Source organism: Lycorma delicatula, chromosome 4 (assembly GCF_047948215.1).
Source record: "Lycorma delicatula isolate Av1 chromosome 4, ASM4794821v1, whole genome shotgun sequence".
Taxonomy (NCBI): Eukaryota; Metazoa; Arthropoda; class Insecta; order Hemiptera; family Fulgoridae; genus Lycorma; species Lycorma delicatula.
Genome location: NC_134458.1, coordinates 58736799 through 58756150, shown reverse-complemented (window position 1 = coordinate 58756150; position 19352 = coordinate 58736799). Strand labels below are relative to the sequence as shown.

At 29.5% G+C, this 19352-nt stretch overlaps 1 protein-coding gene across 1 annotated transcript in view; it reads left to right on the top strand.

Annotated features, from left to right (window-relative positions):
- su(r) (dihydropyrimidine dehydrogenase su(r)) overlaps positions 1-19352 on the top strand; it is a 53496-nt gene that overhangs the window by 17102 nt on the left and 17042 nt on the right. Inside the window, exons 5-12 of the mRNA XM_075363032.1 lie at positions 1266-1450; positions 2057-2183; positions 4432-4582; positions 6508-6677; positions 9488-9698; positions 10125-10309; positions 18071-18286; positions 18633-18797. Of these exons, the coding sequence (XP_075219147.1) occupies positions 1266-1450; positions 2057-2183; positions 4432-4582; positions 6508-6677; positions 9488-9698; positions 10125-10309; positions 18071-18286; positions 18633-18797 (1410 nt within the window). The remainder of the gene's footprint in view (positions 1-1265; positions 1451-2056; positions 2184-4431; positions 4583-6507; positions 6678-9487; positions 9699-10124; positions 10310-18070; positions 18287-18632; positions 18798-19352) is intronic.

The following is a 19352-nucleotide window of genomic DNA, read 5'->3' as shown; positions in this document are numbered from 1 at the left end:
GAATGTGTTAAATGGTGCTACAATATGTGACTCTGATTATAGTTTTTTTATTATGTCTATTTATAATCACATAAATACTTGGTTTCAGTAGCTCAATTGATAAAGATACTTGCAAAAATGCAAGCTTTAATGATGAAAGAAATATTCTTTGTTTAATTTTACAATGGCTTACAAAATATTAATTATTGAATCTGTTGTTGAATGTACAGGATGTTTTCTTAACCAACTTTATTAAAATGTTATATTCAATAATTAAATCAAATCATGGTCAGATGCAGTCTTTTTTTTTTCTTTATTAATATTCAACTAAATATTACTGCAATAATAATAATATACTGTAAATTATAATTAAAAGATCAAGACATGATGATTTAAGGGTCAAAAGGTATTTGTCTTTCAATCAATGAGTTAAGTTCATACCATATATTAATTATTTTTACTTGCATGTAAATCATGCTTTGAACCTTCAGCTGGTTATTGCCTTCAGTTTGATTATTAACTTACTACTTTTGATTCATATCAACTTAAAGCAAACTATCAATAATGCAACTTGAAAAATCATAATTTCATTTAACTTAATGAACTCAATACAAAAATTAATGACTTAACAATAAAAATGAAATAAAAAAATAAAAATTACTTCATCGTATATGCATTAAGGAAATTTCTTTTGAAGTAATTTAAATTTTCTTCATATTACTATAGTTCATAATACTACCTATTACGGTATTAAAATTACAATAGGCTATTAATCATTTTGGTAATTTTTACTGCAAATTATATGTTAAACAATTCGGTTGTGTATCAAAGTACTCAGAGATGAACCTAATCCTTACAAAGATTTCATTATTAAAATGATCAGTTACATTATGTTTCACAATAGAAAGTTAAAGGTAACAAAGTTGAAGTCAAAAATGCAAGTTGACATTATTTATTAACTTTTAATGAGTGAGTGATAGGGAATAATGAATCAAAGGGTTCACCATTGTAGGCTTATAAAAACATCAATTTATATACATATCTGTGTTAATTTACAAACAAATTGACGAAAGTAGTGCACTAAAAACACACAAGACAGATTGAGATGTAAGTATGTTTTACCACACGCTAAACAAGTTTCATAACTGATTTAAGATGAGTGCTGTTTGTAACATCAGTGAGAAAAAAATAGAATCAAAGTTCAAAAAAATCTTCTGGAAGTATATATTTAGCAAGTGAGTAATATTATATTTTATAAAAGTTTAAATTTTTATCTGTTATTTTAGATATTCAAGAAAATGAAAGTACCCCAAGTACGTCCACCAATGACCACTGGTCTTCAGTTTGCTGAGACAAAAATAGGACTGATCGGTTGTGGACCAGCTTCCCTGTCATGTGCCACTTTCCTTGCAAGACTTGGTTACAACAATATCACCATTTTTGAGAAACAGAATTATTTTGGTGGCTTAAGGTATACTTCTTAATAATAATATTATAATTATATTTAATTTTCTTACACAAAATTTTCCCCTTGGAAAATCCTGTTTAAACCAGAAAATTGAAATGTATAAACCTTCAGGTCAGTTTCACTTACTGAAATTTCTACATAGCAACATGAAATGATGTTTATTATATTGTATCATTATATATGATACATATTGTATTGATATGATATATCAAATTGTATTGTATCAATATTGTATAAATATGTTTATTATATGCTAAATCAGTAACTTTTTATTTTTCAAGGAGTTATGTATTATAATACTTTTTATGATTATAATACTAACTGTACTATATATATATATTTTTATTACATATGTATAACTGAATTGTTGTCAAACATTTGTTACTGAGCAAGATTGTTTAAAAATAAATTTTTCATTGAAGATTTAATATAGTTTTCTTCTTCTATATTAGTTCTATTCCTTGCTTGCTTTGTTTCCATCAATGTGAAAAACGAAATTGCTTTTTTGGTCTTCTTTTTTCAAGAGTGTTATGTTTGGTTTATGGGTATCATGTTCATTTCTTTTTCAAAGATGTGTTAAGTTTTTATAATTATGTGAATTTTTTTCAGTTCTTCTGAAATTCCTCAATATCGTTTGCCTTATGATGCAGTCAGTTTTGAAGTAAATTTGGTGAAGGATTTAGGTGTTAAAATCAAGTACAACAGAACTTTGTGCACTTCTGATCTTACTTTAGAAGTAAGTGTAATTAGTGGCTTGTATAAAATTATTTTTGTTTAAATGGTGTAATTTTTAAATAATAAATAAAATTCTCTCACCTTGATTTCCTAAAATTTAATTACTTTTTGGTGGATTCACCTTTTTCAGAACATAATTTACCAGAAAAATATTAAAAATATTATCCTGGGTAAGAAATAAACAGCTATCTGCTTTCCTAAGAATATGATAGTTCTGCAACAATGGAGTATCTCAGGGAATAGCATTCTGAAAATTGATGAGTGTGAAGTAAGGATTGTTTTTACTAACTTGAAGAAATTCCCTCCCTCCCCTATAGTCAGTATTTTAGGAAGATGTAGGTTTTAGATTAGATTTAAGTTGGACTTCTGAATCAATCTTTCACTGAGTATTAATCTTTAAGGGAATCTGTAGAAGGATAATTGTCAGTGGCCATAGCCTTGTTTAATAAGCATTTTCCAGAAAGTCACTGAGGTTAATCAATGTTGGGTGCGGTTTTACTACAGATTGTTGTCATGTTAGTGGCTAATAATCACAGCAATCGATTTCATTTAAAAATTGAAATAAAACATTCAAAAATATTTGGAATAAGTTACCTAAATTCACTAAAAAGAACACTTAAAAAACTGTAAACATTTTTAATGAATTTGCAAATATGTTTGTATTTGTGAATTGTATTCTGAAGAAGGTGGGTCTACCACAAAGCACTTTAACAGTACTTTCCAAGTGTTTTAATGATTAGAAGTAAAATATATTGATTTGTTTAAAATTATAAAAGAAAAGTTACAGAATGCATTATAAAGATTTATTCATTAATGAGAATGTAATATCCTCATTAAAAATCCCATAATTATTATTTCCTGTTTGTATTTTGTAAATTTTGAGCATGTTCTCAAAACATTAATACAAACATTCCACTTGTTTTTAATAATCTTCCAGTTTTAAATCATTTTACTTTCATATTCCCATCATTACAGCACTTAACTATAATTATTATTCTGGAGTGTTCACATCAATACTTGAACTAGAAATTTAAACATTTTTAATTTGATTTGTATAAATTCTGGATGAATTTGCAGAAGTTTTAAATGAGTTCAAGCTTGGAAAATATTCGACAGAATGAAGTGCATCTGTTCATAAAAACAAATTAATGCTACAATGTTATTGCCAGACCTCATTTTTCTGAAGATATGTTAATCGCTTTGTGCCAAGTTCAGACCAGGTGATGGAGCAATCAAAGAATTTCCACTTTAATTATTAGTGAAAATTTTTTGTGCATCCTGCAGAGTGGGACCAGACATTGTTATTCGGGATAAAATTCTCTTCATGAGCATCCAATGTTGTTTTTTAACCTCTGAAGAATTATTCTCAAATTTTGTAGAAATTCATCTGAAAGTTCAGAAATCATGAGATTACATTTATTTTTGCATGATACCTGAGAGTTCCTTTTTTTATCCATGGAGAAGTACACTTACCCATTGCTGACATATTTTATATAATACATTATATACTGAGCAGAATAAAAAAATTATTTAGTCGTTAAAATTTTTGAATAGATTCATAAATTACAATTGAATTTCACCTTATCTGTTTGAAAATAACACTACATTTTTATCCATTAATAAAATGGATAGCAGGTGGGCATGTTCTGAGATTATAGATTCTCGGTGAGTGTTAACTAATTTATTTTCTATAGCTTGCCAAAATGGAAAAATGTTGGAATAGCTCTTACATATTCAAAGATCAATTTTCCTAATGCAGTATAGCTGGTGTCAATAGTTTTACACTGGATATGAGTACAGCAGATATTATTGTAGAACAAGGCAGTACAATAGAACATCATTAACATACATTGACATACGTACTACTCATAGTTAATGTGTTGTTTAAAAAGTATTTGAGTTATTTTAAAAAATGCATGTTTTTTTCATACCATTCTAAAAACATTGTAGCATTCAAGTTTAAACATTATCTGAATAAAAATTTCCCATGAGGTCCAATCAGTTAATCATTGCATTTTTTTATATCTATTTAATCCATGTAAAAAAGAGTATTCATGACAGTGTATAATATGTTGTATTACTTAGTGTTAAAGTCTAATCTTGATGATGACAATATATTATGTTTTTCCATTAGCATTACACTTTAGTTATTCCATTACTGTAATTATTTAAAGGTTAATTAATTTCATGAAAATTTTTATTTCTTTTTTATTTGTATTACTGATTTTATTATTATTATTGTGTTTTAGGCATTAAAATCTGAAGGATATAAAGCAATATTTGTTGGAATTGGATTACCAGAAGCAAAAACAATACCAATCTTTTCTCATCTTTCTAAAGAGATGGGTTTCTATACATCCAAATCATTTTTGCCTGAAGTCTCTAAGGCGAGCAAACCAAGTAAAATATTTTTTTTTTGTTGTTCTTAGTTTTTAAAAATAAAAATTTACTAATGTTAGATGGGGTTTTAATTTATTATGGATTAAATGTTAAATTCCATCAATTGTGTTGGTGGATATATTATGCAAATAATAACTTTTATTTCCATTTTTAAGAGCGTACAAGTATGATATGAAAGCTTATAAACGATTGAGTTTATTAGTATTTGTAGCTTCTACGCTGTGAGCTTGTTATTATTTTAAATAATTTGTAATAAATGTTAGTGTTCACAGGAGACTGGGGTAAAGAAGTAATCAGTACCCATTCATACAATTTTGTTTATAATATTGTGTCATGATTTTGCATGTGTCATAAATTTGCATTTTTTGTAAGTATAGTAGTACATAATAACCTTCTTTAAGAGTCTGGGTGTACAGTTTATCATAGTTGGGTACTTCCACATGCCACACACTTCAGGGATGGTAATGGTGTTTCTTACGGAAGCTTGAGGCTTTTCTCAGCTGGTTATTTAATAAATGGAGAAAAAGCAATTTTTTATAGAATATATTTGAGCCAATAGAAAATCATTTATCTGTAATGGTACTTCCATCCTGGGTTAAGGTATCTCTTGTTTCCTGAGGGATTGTGAGCAGGATAGGTACTTTGAAGCATTCCTTTGAATAAGATTATTTTTTTGTTTTGTAGTCTCTTTGTGGATGGATTGACCATTCCTCACTACCACCTTTTTCACCTATTCTTGATCTTTCTTAACTTGTGTTGTTTTATAGGTTTTAGCTGAGCATTCTCTGGATCCATGATAAAATCTCTGACCCACATATTAAAGGCATTGATGAACATATTATTATTTTTTAAGTAGATAATAACACTATTTGCTGGCCTCCATGGTGCGAGTGGTAGCATCTCAGCCTTTCACCTGGAGATTCTGGGTTCAAATCCTGGTCGGGGGCATTGCATTTTTTGTTCACTAAATGATCACAGCAGTCAATGCCTGCACATCTCATCAAAAAAAAAAAAAAAAAAAAAAAAAAATTGTTTACTACTATTAATAATTATACAAAAATATTGTTAAATGATTATATTAAAAAAAGATGTTAAAATTTTTACACCATTTCTTTTAAATTAAGGAACTTTTTCTTTCAGTGCCATCCAAAACTAATTATCAACACTTTCTTCAGTGGCTGATTTGGAATTACTAGACACTCATTTGCTACCATCCAATGAGTACTTCTGGATAGTCTGGCAGTAGGTGCTGATAATTAGCTCTGAACGGCCATTGATAGAGAAAGTTCCATTAATTTGGAAAGGAGTCATCTAATATTAAAAGCTTTTAAATGTGTTATCATGTCTTATTAATATAGTTGTGTTGTGTAAAATAGGTGTCCTTTTTTTACACACCTATTTTATGAAAAATATAAAAATTTTTCATGCACATAGATGATGGATGCTATGTACTAACTTTCAATGTTTTAAGATTCACCTTTTTTACTGTAACTGAATTTAGACACGTATCTTTTATGAAAAGAGTTCTTGGATTTTAATAAAAGTAGAATTTTTTTTGATTTAGAAAAAATAGCTAATTAATCAATTTTGTTTAATGTTTCCATGCAATAAAATATTAATTTCAGTTGTAATTAGTATATTAATAAAAAAATCTAAAACAATTAAGACATTTTAATTTAATTTCTCTGCTTGAACTTAAATTAAAATTTATGTTCTATAAATTAATAATCTGATTTTTAATAATATTTATAATAAAAAATTCAGTGTTTACTTAAACAATTTTATTTATGGAACATTTATATCAATTTACTGGTTTCTTGGTTTTCAAATTAAAATTACTTATTTGTTATAAGTTTTTTAATCAAAAATTTTACAAACTAAAAAAATGACATAAATTTCTCTAACAAAAAAAGCATTTTTTTTAGGTATATGTGCTTGTAAGTATTCTTTACCTGATCTACATGGTAATGTAATTGTGCTGGGAGCTGGTGATACAGCATTTGATTGTGCAACTTCTGCGCTTAGATGTGGTGCAAAGAAAGTGTTTGTTTGTTTTAGAAAAGGATTTGGAAATATTCGAGCTGTACCAGAAGAGGTATGTTAATATCTTCTTTGGTTAAGTTGAACTTTTATTTCAGAGAATAGTTATGTTTGTTATTTGTCTTAATGGATGGTTTCATTTTGTGAAAACTACATTTAATTAAGAGTCTGTAATAATCTAGTCTTGCAGGTAATTTGAATTAATACCATTTTATCATTTTTATCAATTTGTTTGAATAATTTTGGTACTTATAATTTGAATTTTATTTTACTTACTTGAAATTACTCGTAGCATAAAGTTATTGAATCATTTGTTTAATATTATTTTTTATTATTAATAAATATAGTTAAGAAAGGAGGGATTGTGTGAGGAAGGTAGATAGATAAAAGGACTCTCACCGTCACAGAAACTATCAAACAGGGTAGGGGAAGCAAAGACGATTTGTGCGTGTTAAAAGAATGAGGGAAGAAAGAACAGCTTCAAAAAACAAAAGTTATTAGTTTTTGTTAAAACAAAAAAATAATGTTATTAGGATCAGGTATGTAGAGATACAAAGGAAGGTGAATGTTGGAGGATAGAACAAGACAGTGATCTACGATTCTTCACCTGACCTAGGTTACTGGATAAGGAGAAGAAGAAAAATAAATAAAATTGTAGTAGATTAAAAAAAATTATCATTTTAATCTATCAACTAATATTAAGGAGGATAAAATCATTTAAGGGAAAGGTTTGATAGCATTTTGCTGATAAAGATCTGAAAAAATGTATCCATCTCCTAAGCTAACAAAATATTATTGGCTGTACATTTTAAATACTGCATTAGCTGTTCTAATCATTAGTTCCTAAATTCTGAAGTTTAACATTCAGTTTTAACCTCTTAGTGACTGTTAATCAAAATAATTTTTACATAATTTTCCTGAATAACCTTGGGAAATAATTATGCAAAATTTTATTTTTTTATATTTTTCAGCAGGTGGGAGAGTAAGTGATGAGTTAGTCAGTGAGGGATTTCCCATTTACACAATATACTGAGTAAATGTGTAAATGTATATACATTTTTTTTATGTAACCCCTACTCCCCTGGGCTGGACATACAATTAAGTAAAGCTCAGCGCAGGAGAGTGTCCTTTTACTCTAAGGGGGCCTCCTTCCCACCTACCGGCAGTACATTCGGCATGGCAGGTCAGCCCCCTGGTTGGATCTTAATCTTACCAGCCTGTAATGCCTGGGAGGGGGGTAACCAGGCCCAACTATGTCAATCCTGGACCCCCCAGGAACAGAGTCTTGGTCTTTATAGAACCTGCCTCAAACCGCACCTGAGCATGTCGGACCTCGCGGCTGGGGCTGTCCGCCTGTCCCTAGATTAATAACCCCTTCTTCTGACTTCCCCTTCTTTGCTGCGTAAAATTGTCAACGCGAACTCTTCAGCGAGCTTCCAGTTGTCTGCAGTTGCAAGCATATATTTGACCAGGTGTTCTAGATCAAAGTCTGTTATGACTGCCAGTGATCATTGCTCAACCCTCTTGACAGAGTAAAATAGCATGTGTTCAGCTGTTATCAAAATCGCAGTACATGCAACAGGGAGATTCCCACCGGCCTATTCGATGTAAGTATGCCTTGAAATTTCCATGCGCTGTAATAGCTGTGTAAGATGATGGTTAATCTTCCCATGCCATCTGTCACACCATGCGTTTAAATCTGATATAATCTCCTAGTCCATGTAGAGCTGACCCTTACCTGCCATCTTTCGTTCCAGACATTAAAAGCTATCAATCTAGACTCGGATCTACTACTGCCTTCATAGACGTTCATTTGTTCTCGTATTAATAAGTCGATGGGAGGGATGGTCATTATTTTGTTATTCTGTTTTGGTGCTTGTTTTTTATAAATATTATTAATTAAAGTAGTCACATCCATTTTCAACCGCTATATCGTTTTATATAATGTTTATTTCATTATTTGACTTTTCTTTGTTATTATACTTATATTTGATTGCTCTATTAATCATATTTGTAAATATGTTAATTTTATGAGATCAAGGGTGATTTGATTATTTATGAATTGTTCTATTATTAGATGTAGGTTTCCTAAATACTGATGTTTCATTTTGGTTGTCCTTGTTTATTTAGATATTGACATCTAAATAATTTAACATTCTAATATTAACTATTTCAAATGTGAATTTTGAATCTTCATTAAAATTTACTGTCAAAAATTAGTACATGACATCACTGTACAGATAAATTATTAATATGACATGTTGATCATATTCTCATTATATATAAAACACAGTAATAAACAATGAACACCTAATAATATTAAACAAATTAAATTCTTATAGTGAAAATTTAAAATAGATAATGATAAATTAATAAGATGGTGTGAAATTAAATATATTAGAAAAATATTACATACTCGTATATAAATAAAAACAAAATTTCAATTTGATAAACCATCAGACAATGTTTGAAGTAGATGGTCTTATAAAAATTCCAACAGATAGCAGCACTTGTTTAAATTAATATGTAATTTTCATTATTTTAATATATTTATCTTTAGATTTTTATTATGCAGTAATGGAATTATTACAGTCATGACTGAGGATGCGAGATCTCACGAAAGTACTTTCATGAAAAATTAAGGTTAGATATGTCTTATTTCAATATTCTGTATTAGATGGTTTATTTAATAGAATTTAAAATAATTTAATAGTATAGAGGAATAATATGAAACTTAAAAAGAGTAATTTTAATAAAATTATATACATATAAAATATGAATTTTATGCTTATGATGAGAGAACTTCTCTTGTCATGTTGTGGTATATATTCTTGCCTTTTATTATTATATCATTGTATTTCACAGGTTGATCTTGCTAAAGAAGAGAGATGTGAATTCTTTCCATTTGTTTCTCCCAAAGAAGTTACTGTTCAAGGAGGCAAAATAACTGGCATTGCATTTTACAAAACTGAACAAACTGATTCTGGAGAATGGATAGAAGATAAAGATCAAGTTATTAAACTTAGAGCTAATTTCATCATTTCAGCATTTGGTTCCGGACTTATAGATCCTTCTGGTAATAAATTTATTTTGTTAAATTGTTGGATTAAGTTTTTTCTAAATAGTATGCTTCTTCTGTTGTCAGGTTTAATCTATAATAATTATTAGATTAATTTAATGCTATCAAATGGTGCCAAGTTACATAAACCAATAGTTATAATGTTCTTCATTTTTATTTGTAACTTTTCTTTTTAGAAAACGTTGTTTTTAGACTGTATAGAGGGGTATGTTTTTGAATATATCCATGTTTTTCCCAGATTACAGCTACAATAACAAATTTCTCATATTATAATCTGTAATATATGTCATGCGATATACTGATATATGTTTCATTTTTCATCTAGAGTACTGTTCCTTCTACAGTTTGTTTGCTTAAAAGTACTTTTTCATGTTTTTGACAAAATTGTAATAATCTGCTTATCTGTTTTAATTTTATTTTTAGTTAAAGAAGCACTTAAACCATTAAAATTGAAACCCAATGGTTGTCCTGAAGTGGATATTAATACGATGAAGACAAGTGAAGAAGGTGTATTCTGTGGGGGAGACATTGCTGGGTTGTCAGAAACAACAGTGGAGGCTGTGAATGATGGAAAAACTGCTGCTTGGTATATCCATGCTTATGTGCAGGTTAGTTTTCATAATTTTTTTTATTTTATCTAAGTTGTATGGAACTTATCATTAACTTAATTATTCCTTATGTATAAGCTATAAGTTATATCTGTTAGAAGAAAGCTTTCTGAATATAAATAGGTAAGTTATTGGCCTAAAGATTTATCCATTCTATATTCATTAAGTAAATATATATACTTCAGCATTAATGTGAACCTCAGCCTGATGTGAATCAGTATCAATTGTATCAGATTACAATGTAAACAATGAATCAGTAAAAATTAATTATTATTAATTGTAAGTAAAAATTGCCTATGAACACACTAAAGTAGCAAGCTTAATATAAACTTACTGATTTTATTTAAAAAGCTTTTTGAAACCATATATTTATTATTTGTTATAAAATGCATTATCAGTATTATATGTTAAACCTTATCCTTAGTTGTCATAATCAACTGAATGCATCATAAATAGTTATTGCAACAAACTGAAAAAACAAGATTACTCTCCAAAAACCGTTTATAAAAAAATTGGCTTAAAATATAAACCTAGATGAACATTTTAGTTGTTAAACAATCATCAGTAGACATGTGAAAAAAGTAAATTTAAAACAAATAAATGGAAAAAAAAGAAAGAAATAACAATAATAAACATTATTAAATGATGACTAGATAGTACTTAGAAAACAAAATAAGACAAAGTATTTTTGTTGGGATTTTAAAATAAGAATTAAAAAAAGAAAAAAACTATATATATATATATATATATATATATTATTTTGAAAATGTTTTTTAAATGTTTTCAATAAAGAATTTACATACTGTACACGATTTCCAAAGAAACACAGATAGCAGTAAATTCAGTTTAATAGTGCATAGTGATTGTTAGTGTGGACTGTGAATTTTATCCGGTACTGTATGCCTATTGTTAATCAACTTCTGACTTCTTTATTTCTGTCACCAGTTGCTGGAGTAGTCGATAACAAAAATGCATTATAAAATGAGTCAAACAATGTAGAGATAATACTGTCAGTTTAGGGGGTCCAATCATCAAAGAAAAAGCACTGATGTTTGCAGAGGCATTGGGGTACAAAGAATTTAAAGCAACTAATGGTTACAAAAATTCTAAAAAAAAGACATGATATTGTGTTCTATAAAGTTAGCAGTGAATGTTCTAGCGTTAGTGAAAACATACATGAATCGTGGAAACAACAATTAATCGCTTTGTTAAAATACTATGAATCACAGAATGTTTTTAATGCTGATGAAACCGGACTACTTTATAAATGTCTTCCAGACCGTACTCTGGCTTTTAAAGATGAAAAATGCCACAGTAGAAAGAACAGTAAAGAGAGAATTACCTTGTTACTTATCACTAACATGATGAGTACAGAAAAACTTAAACATTTTTTAATTGGAAAATCTACCAAATCTAGGTGTTTCAAGAACATAAAATCTCTTCCAGTTACTTACACTGCAAACAAAAAAGCATGGATGATGGCTGAATTATTTTCAGAACAGTTAATTAATCTAGACAAAGATATGGCGAAACAGAAGTGGAACATTTTGTTATTTATGGATAACTCTACTGTGCATAATGATATTCCACCATTGAAGAACATTACAGTAAAATTTCTACCTGCCAACACAACGTTAAAACTCCATCCCCTTGATCATGGAATTATAAAAAATCTTAAAACTCTCTACAGAAAAGAAGTTGTGCATGAAATTATAGCAGGTATTGAAGATGGCAGGAAAGCGTGTATAACTATGTTACAGGCTGTGTGTTTCGCTGACAGAACGTGGAGGAATGTCTGCCCAGAAACATTTGTTAATTGCTCCAAATCTTCTCTGGATCTTCATCCAGAAAAAATCAAGATGAATTTATAGACCCTTTCTTCAATTTCAAAAGAATGGAGTGTAATTTGTAAAAACTTTAACATTAGTATCGGCAAGATTTCATTTGACTTGTTCGCACATTTTGATGATGATATTGCAGTTAGTGCCACTCTAACCAATGATGATTACATCGCATATGTGTCACATTTAACCATTGATAAGGATTCCGATGAAGAAGATAGAACGGAACAAGTACAAATTACAGTTACAGCAAAAGACGTGAAATTGCTATAAATAATCTTCAAACATTCTTCAAAGGTTCAAACAAAGTGAAGATGGTGTATTTAGTGCATTGGTAAAGATTGAAAATGCCCTTGATTTTCATATCTCCCAGAAGAAAACTCAAAAAAAAAATTGCAAACTTTTTTCAAGAAATAATTAAAGATATTGTACTGTATTTCATCTGTTTTTTAATTTTTACATAATATTATACACATTTTGTCTTTTCTAATGTAATTTAGTATTGTAGTATATATATTATTATAGATTAACATAAATTTTTATTAAATTATGAAATTTTTCTGTACAATTTTTGAGTTTCATTATTTTGCATCTCTAAATAGAAAACTCCCTAAATTGAAAAAAAAAATTGGGTCCCTTGAGATTCGAATTAGAGAGATTTGACTGTAATATCCTTTAAAATAAATAATAGAATTATTTATATTTTTTGTTTACTTTTTAAAAGTTATTCTAAAATCCCTGCTAAAAATTCTTGATTTATAGTGTTACAGTGTTCATTTAAGTAGCTTATCAGTTAATATTGTTTATTATTATTCTTTTTATCTGTTTGTTTTTTAAATATTTTTTACACAATTTTCACATAAACTTTCTCCATAGTGCCTATTGATGATGATTGCTTTACAATAAAAACACCATTAAAGTTAAGGTTTACAATATATATATATAATGTATTTTTAAATGGATTGACTGCTGTGGTCATTAATAACTTGTCATAAAAGAAATACATGCTTTTAAGATTACACATACCCCAGAACATGGAAAAAACTGAGTTTTGTTCTCCATTAAATCTTATTCTTTTCACTGTTAGTCGTAAAAGTCTCAATTTTTTTAAAGAAATTCTGTAAGAATTACAGAAAGTTGGAAATAAAATTTCCCCATTTGTTGATGTTTTATCACAGTGGAAATTCAATATTTAATCATTTTGTTTAAAAATTGTAAAAAAAATTATAGATTTATAAAATATAAAAATATAATTATTAAATTATTTATTTTATATTATTGCTCATTTGTGTTTTTTTTTTTAAATTTCCCAGCAGTTACTTCCAATGTGATGCTCGTTTATAAAAAAAAAGTTATTTGAACTCTTGATAAAGGTAGGGTTTCTTTTTTGGACCTAAACTGTGCATTTTATAACACTATGACAGTAAGTGTACGTAAGTAGTTTCATCATTTCAGTTAACAAAGGACAAAAAGTCTTTTGTTAACAGTGTTTACAGTTGTTAACATTTCTCTTGAACAAAAGGAAATTTTTTTACTGAAAGTGATGGGAATCTCTCCTGTTTGAAAATAATGTTGTTGCTACACACTGCTCTACAATAAAACAACTGTACAAGTATGTAAAAGGTTTATGATACATTATGTTGCACACTTAAGTGAAGAGACATTGAAATCCCTTAGTCATTCTGCATAACTGAAAGACTCATACATATTGACAATCTTAATAAAGTTTTAATTATATACTTCAGCTGTTTGTGTCATTACCTCAGGTTCTCAGCTCACCTTATTTAAGTTCTTTACTTTTTACTTAGTGCATAAAGTCAAGAGATGTTGTGTGGTTTCAGCTTCTTCACAGAAATGATGCACAATTCCTAGAAAAATTGGACTTTTACTCAAATTTATTCATCTTCTTCCTGTGATCTCTTCAAAATCAATCCTGAGGATCATAGTAAATCAGTTTGAAGGTATGAGTCTCTTATTCTTTTGATGACTAGCCAGTATGTAGATTTCTGATTATTCTCCTATTTATTGAGTGTATACACCTCTCTAATGGTTTTCTAAAAGACAAAAAGATTATGATCAAAAGGTAGAACTTCTTTAGCTATTTTAGAGAGGCCAGTCTTCTAATACCTTTCAGCAATACTAGATTATTAATACTTACATTAATCCTACTTGATTTAGAATTACTGTTTTTGAAAGAGTTTCCTGACACTTTCAGATCAGCTTAAACTCATAAAAAAAATTGCAAAATTCCAAGTCTTAAGATTTTAAAGCTCAAAATTTGGAGACCTAAAGTCCTACGCTTCCAGTCTTAAGCTTTTACGCCTACCATAAATACTAAATAAATATTCTGTCTTTGAGGAGCTGTTCTCTGTCTGGTTGCACAAATCTATGGCAAATATCTCCACCTGGAAGACTGCTGGATTAAATCCAGTATACTGCAAAATAACTGTTTTTGGTCTAAAAAGTCTCCACTTGAAAGGATCACTTTTTTAAAAACAGAAGTAATTGTGTTTGATAGACAGCTGATATTTACTTATGTTCACGTATTACAAGTGATTGAATAAAAGGAATTTATATTTTAGTTAATAGGGAATTTTATTTCATTGTAAGGATTACACTGGTCAACAAAATTTAATTTTTTGTGTGTTAAATGAGAGAGAATAGCTAATTTCTTACAGTATTTTTTATGCTGATTTCATATATGTTAATGAATTTTTTCTATCAGGCTCAGTTTTTTGTAATTGAAATTTCTTTTGAAATAATAATGTATGGTGAACCTAATATGACAATACATTACACGCATTTTGTATCCACCTAAAATCTATTTCTTTTGGATTTTCTGCTGTAGGTAGATCCCTCGTTAGATTCTAACACTGGTCAGCTAACATTTTTGGGTTCCATTTTCCCTGGTTATCATGTTTCTATTGTAAATATCTTCTGGTGAAAGCATTCTCCATGTTCATCATTGATAGCACTGAGGTTGTTAGGGAAAAAATCCAAATGTAAATGTAAGAAATAAATTTTGAGTGACGTGTTACATCCAAGTTCTTTGTAGTTTTGAAGGAGTTCACTCACAAGTTCTCTGTAGGTATTGATCTTAATGGTTTCCAAGGAAGTTGTTTACCACATTTTAAAATGATTTCCATGCAGCAACCTCTAAGTCATTCAAACATCAGATCATTCATTAGTTTTCTTGTGTTCAACAAATATACCTTCCTTTATTCTAGCATTGCTTATATTAGGGAGTTTGTTTTTTTTAAAACTGAAACCCTGCACCATTACGATCCACTGCTTTAACAAAAGTTTTGAATAAACCTAGCTTAATGTGTAATGGTGGAAGATAAACTTATCTGGTTTTACTAATACCTGACTGACAACATTCTTCTCTCCTACAGTCAGTACCTCTCTCTTTGGCGACTGCTCTTTTATGTAATGGTTTTTCCTATATCTGCTGTTGCACTCGCACAAAAAAGCAACAGAACTTAGTGTATCCAAGTTGCAGTCCAAGTAAAAGCACTATTACTTTCAGATCTCCACAAAATATCTCATAAATATTTCTCATACTGAATCCTGCTCAACACAAGTTTCATAAGACTCCTTCATGAGAACAGCATGTGCTAATGGTATTGATGGGTATTTATTTCCAATGTGAAGTAGACCAGCTTTCAAACTAAGCTTTAACAAGTCAATAAAAAGTCACCATTCGTCAGGATGGTACATATGTCCCAAAGCTTCCAGTAGAGTCCATATCATTACAGTATACTAAGTTTTTGTACTGAGGGAAGAAATGTTCAAAATTCTGACTGTCTGTCATGGAAAACAGTTATTTTAGTGTTTGGTTGTAAAAGATGCCATCTTTCAGTCTTGATTCTTTGATAAATTTAGATCACGGACCCGATCATTTAATTTTGACTGATTAATTAAATGGGGTACAGTATATCTATTTTCTAAAAAGTTTGAATCTCTTTCTTCGTCACCTGATAAGTCAGCACAAGATTCAACATTCTCATCTTCATCTAAGTTCCATGTTTCTGGTTGTACTGGAATTAGAAGCTCTTGACTATTTGACACTGGCCGCATGACAGAGGAAATATCAGGGTATTTAACAGTAAGTTTAGTTTTAACTGTTATCCCAGATATATTTATTATATAAAACTAACAGTCTGTAGTATGATTATTTGGTTCTCTCCAAACCACTGGAATTACAAATGGCATGTGACAAGATCCATTCAGCCAATTAGTCAACAATATTACACAAGAAGCACAGCAAATATGAGGAGCCCAAGATTTGTCCTGATCACCTAATTTACATCCAAAATACAGTTCACCCTGCCTGCCAGGCCGGGTTGCCCTGGCAGGCAGTATCTTGGAATGGGTGTTATGCAATTTTTTCTTATGCATGTTTGCACCCTACTCTTTAGGCCATTTTCACTCTTTCAGGCATAAGAAAAAATTGGCAAAAACATCAAATTTTGAATTTGAAGCTGACTTTCACGTAATTTTATATATCACCATCAAAGCTTGTTATCAAATCCATTCTGAAATACCGTCCTAAAATTATTTTTTACATTTTAGTGCGTTTAATTTAAGAGTGGTATTTAAAAATTTTTTTTACATAGTTTTCATTTTCTACTTTTTACTCTTCATAAGTTTATAATTTTCAGCTGCGCTACCGTACAGGTTTGAGCGTATTTAACGAAAGATTGGATCGGTACGTTTACGGTGGGTGAGTGCAATCAAAACATAGGGCTAACGATTTATTTTCCGGATAACCAAGATCCGGTCGATCCAGAGTGTACCCGATGCATTAAACAGTTAGCGCTCGACCTGCTGATACATACGCCGTTAGAATCGTGAAAATCGGACGAGCGGTTGTCGAGATATTACCGTGGCACCCCCTGCCCAATTTCCAAACGGCGCCCCGGGGGCACTTGAAAACATTATCATCCGACGAGTCCCACTGGGAGCGGATGGGGTCTGATCGATGGTGGTCGAAAAATTTTTCAGAGCGCTAGGACCGACCGTTTTTGAGATATTTGCGATTTTCGTCCAAAAATTCGGATTCGATTAAAAAGTACTAAATTTTCCCAAAACTTCAATGTATATATATTTCACATATATATCATTATCTATACGGTATATAGATTTATAATAATATAACATGACCATCACGAGATATGTACTAATGATTCGGGATTTTCTGCTAGTGATCGGTACATTCCGGTGCAAGCTAAGCAGGATGCCCACACAGACGCACATACAAATGACGGTTAGTAGGGTAGTTTAAACAGTATACAATTACTCCCTACATTTTTAGTGGATGCTTAATTGGACAACCTAAGCAAAAATTTAAAATTTTAACTATATTTATATCAGTGGTATAGGAAAACAATATTAGTGATAATAGGATGGTCCTGGTTTTAGAATTGTACTTCAGGTGTCTTTTGCATATTCAGCAAAAGGATTGAGGTGTTATTACTCTATAATGATAATGCTGTTTATTTTGCCATAAGTTCAATTTATTAATACTAGATTGTTAAAAAGCACTGTAATAATTTTTTTTGTAGCATATCACCCTCGTTCCCCTTTCAGTATTTTTCATCATAGTTTTACACTTAATGTTTCTTTAAGATAACTGCTGCCACAGAAGATTCATAGGTAGAATGAGAAAGTTTCATTTAAATGTAACTAGTGCTATATAAAGCATCAATGTTCTGTTGGAAATAGGAATAGCAGTCCTTCACAGCTGCTCTTGATGTTATGTTAGTTTAGGTTGTTCATTAAGGCCTTTCAGACTCTTGTTTAAAATTCTGCACTGATTCTACTTATATTAATACATAATGGTATTTAAATGGTTGTTGTGTTTGTTAACATAGTCAAGTTGCATATATACAAAAATGCAGAATTTATTTCTTTTTAGGGTTCTAATGGAGTTCCGGTCAGTACAACTCCTAAGCTCCCTAAATTTTATACACCTATAGATGATGTTGACATCAGTGTTGAGATGTGCGGTCTTAAGTTTGAAAATCCATTTGGATTAGCATCTGCTCCTCCTTCAACTTCAAGTGCAATGATCAGAAGAGCTTTTGAAGCTGGTTGGGGATTTGCAGTCACAAAAACATTCTCACTTGATAAGGTAACTGATATATAATATTTGTAATAATTATATATATATATATATATATATATATATATATAATATATATATATATATATATACAGTTTTTTTAGCTTTCAATTTGTTAACAATATTCAGATTTAAAATACGTAAATTGAATAAGTTTTACTGAGTTTTAGAATTACCAGTATAAGTGTAAAATATATTAAAATAGATTTTTTATGTATTTTGAATAGATTTTATTCAAATTTTTCTTACAAGAGGAATTGTGTTAATATTCTAAAATTTGATTTAATAATTTGTACTGTTGAAGGATTATTTTACACGTCTGCTACATTATTTAAATGTTTATTAAATTTTTCAGGATTTAGTTACAAATGTTTCACCACGAATTGTTCGTGGTACTACATCTGGTTATACATTTGGACCTGAGCAAGGCTCATTTTTAAACATAGAATTGATTTCAGAAAAGTCTGCACTGTACTGGTGTACAAGCATTACAGAATTGAAAAAGGATTTCCCTGAAAAGGTAATATCTATAATTTAAAAATCTTTTGCTTATTTAAGTTATCTGTGTTTTACATTCCTTAAACTGTTTTTATTGATTAAGATATAACAGTTATGATTTGCTTTAACAAAACTCATAGCAGTGAATTTTTATGAATATTAAAAATGCCATATGCCAATTTTGTTACTTTAAGGGTGTAAGCATACAGGTACTATTGTAGTTACAAGCAATTTTCTATTTCCATTTCAAGAAACAGAGATTTTCTACCGTTTCAAGAATTCAAGGTATGGTCCCTCACATAGAAATAAAAAAAAGGTTTATATCAATATATGTCCGGAAACTCTTAGTTTTCCAGCGTCACCATTATGTAATTTTAACATAAAAATCTATTTCTCAGGAACAGTTAATTGTATTGAAATGAAATTTTGTATGCTTCTAGGGTACATAGAGGTCTACTTGTATAAAAATAATGAATCAGATTTATCAATTCATTTCAAAATGGCGGTCATGTAAACGTTTTAGTTGTTAATATCTTTGCAACCACAGGTTTATTTAAATGTTATTACAAAAAAATGT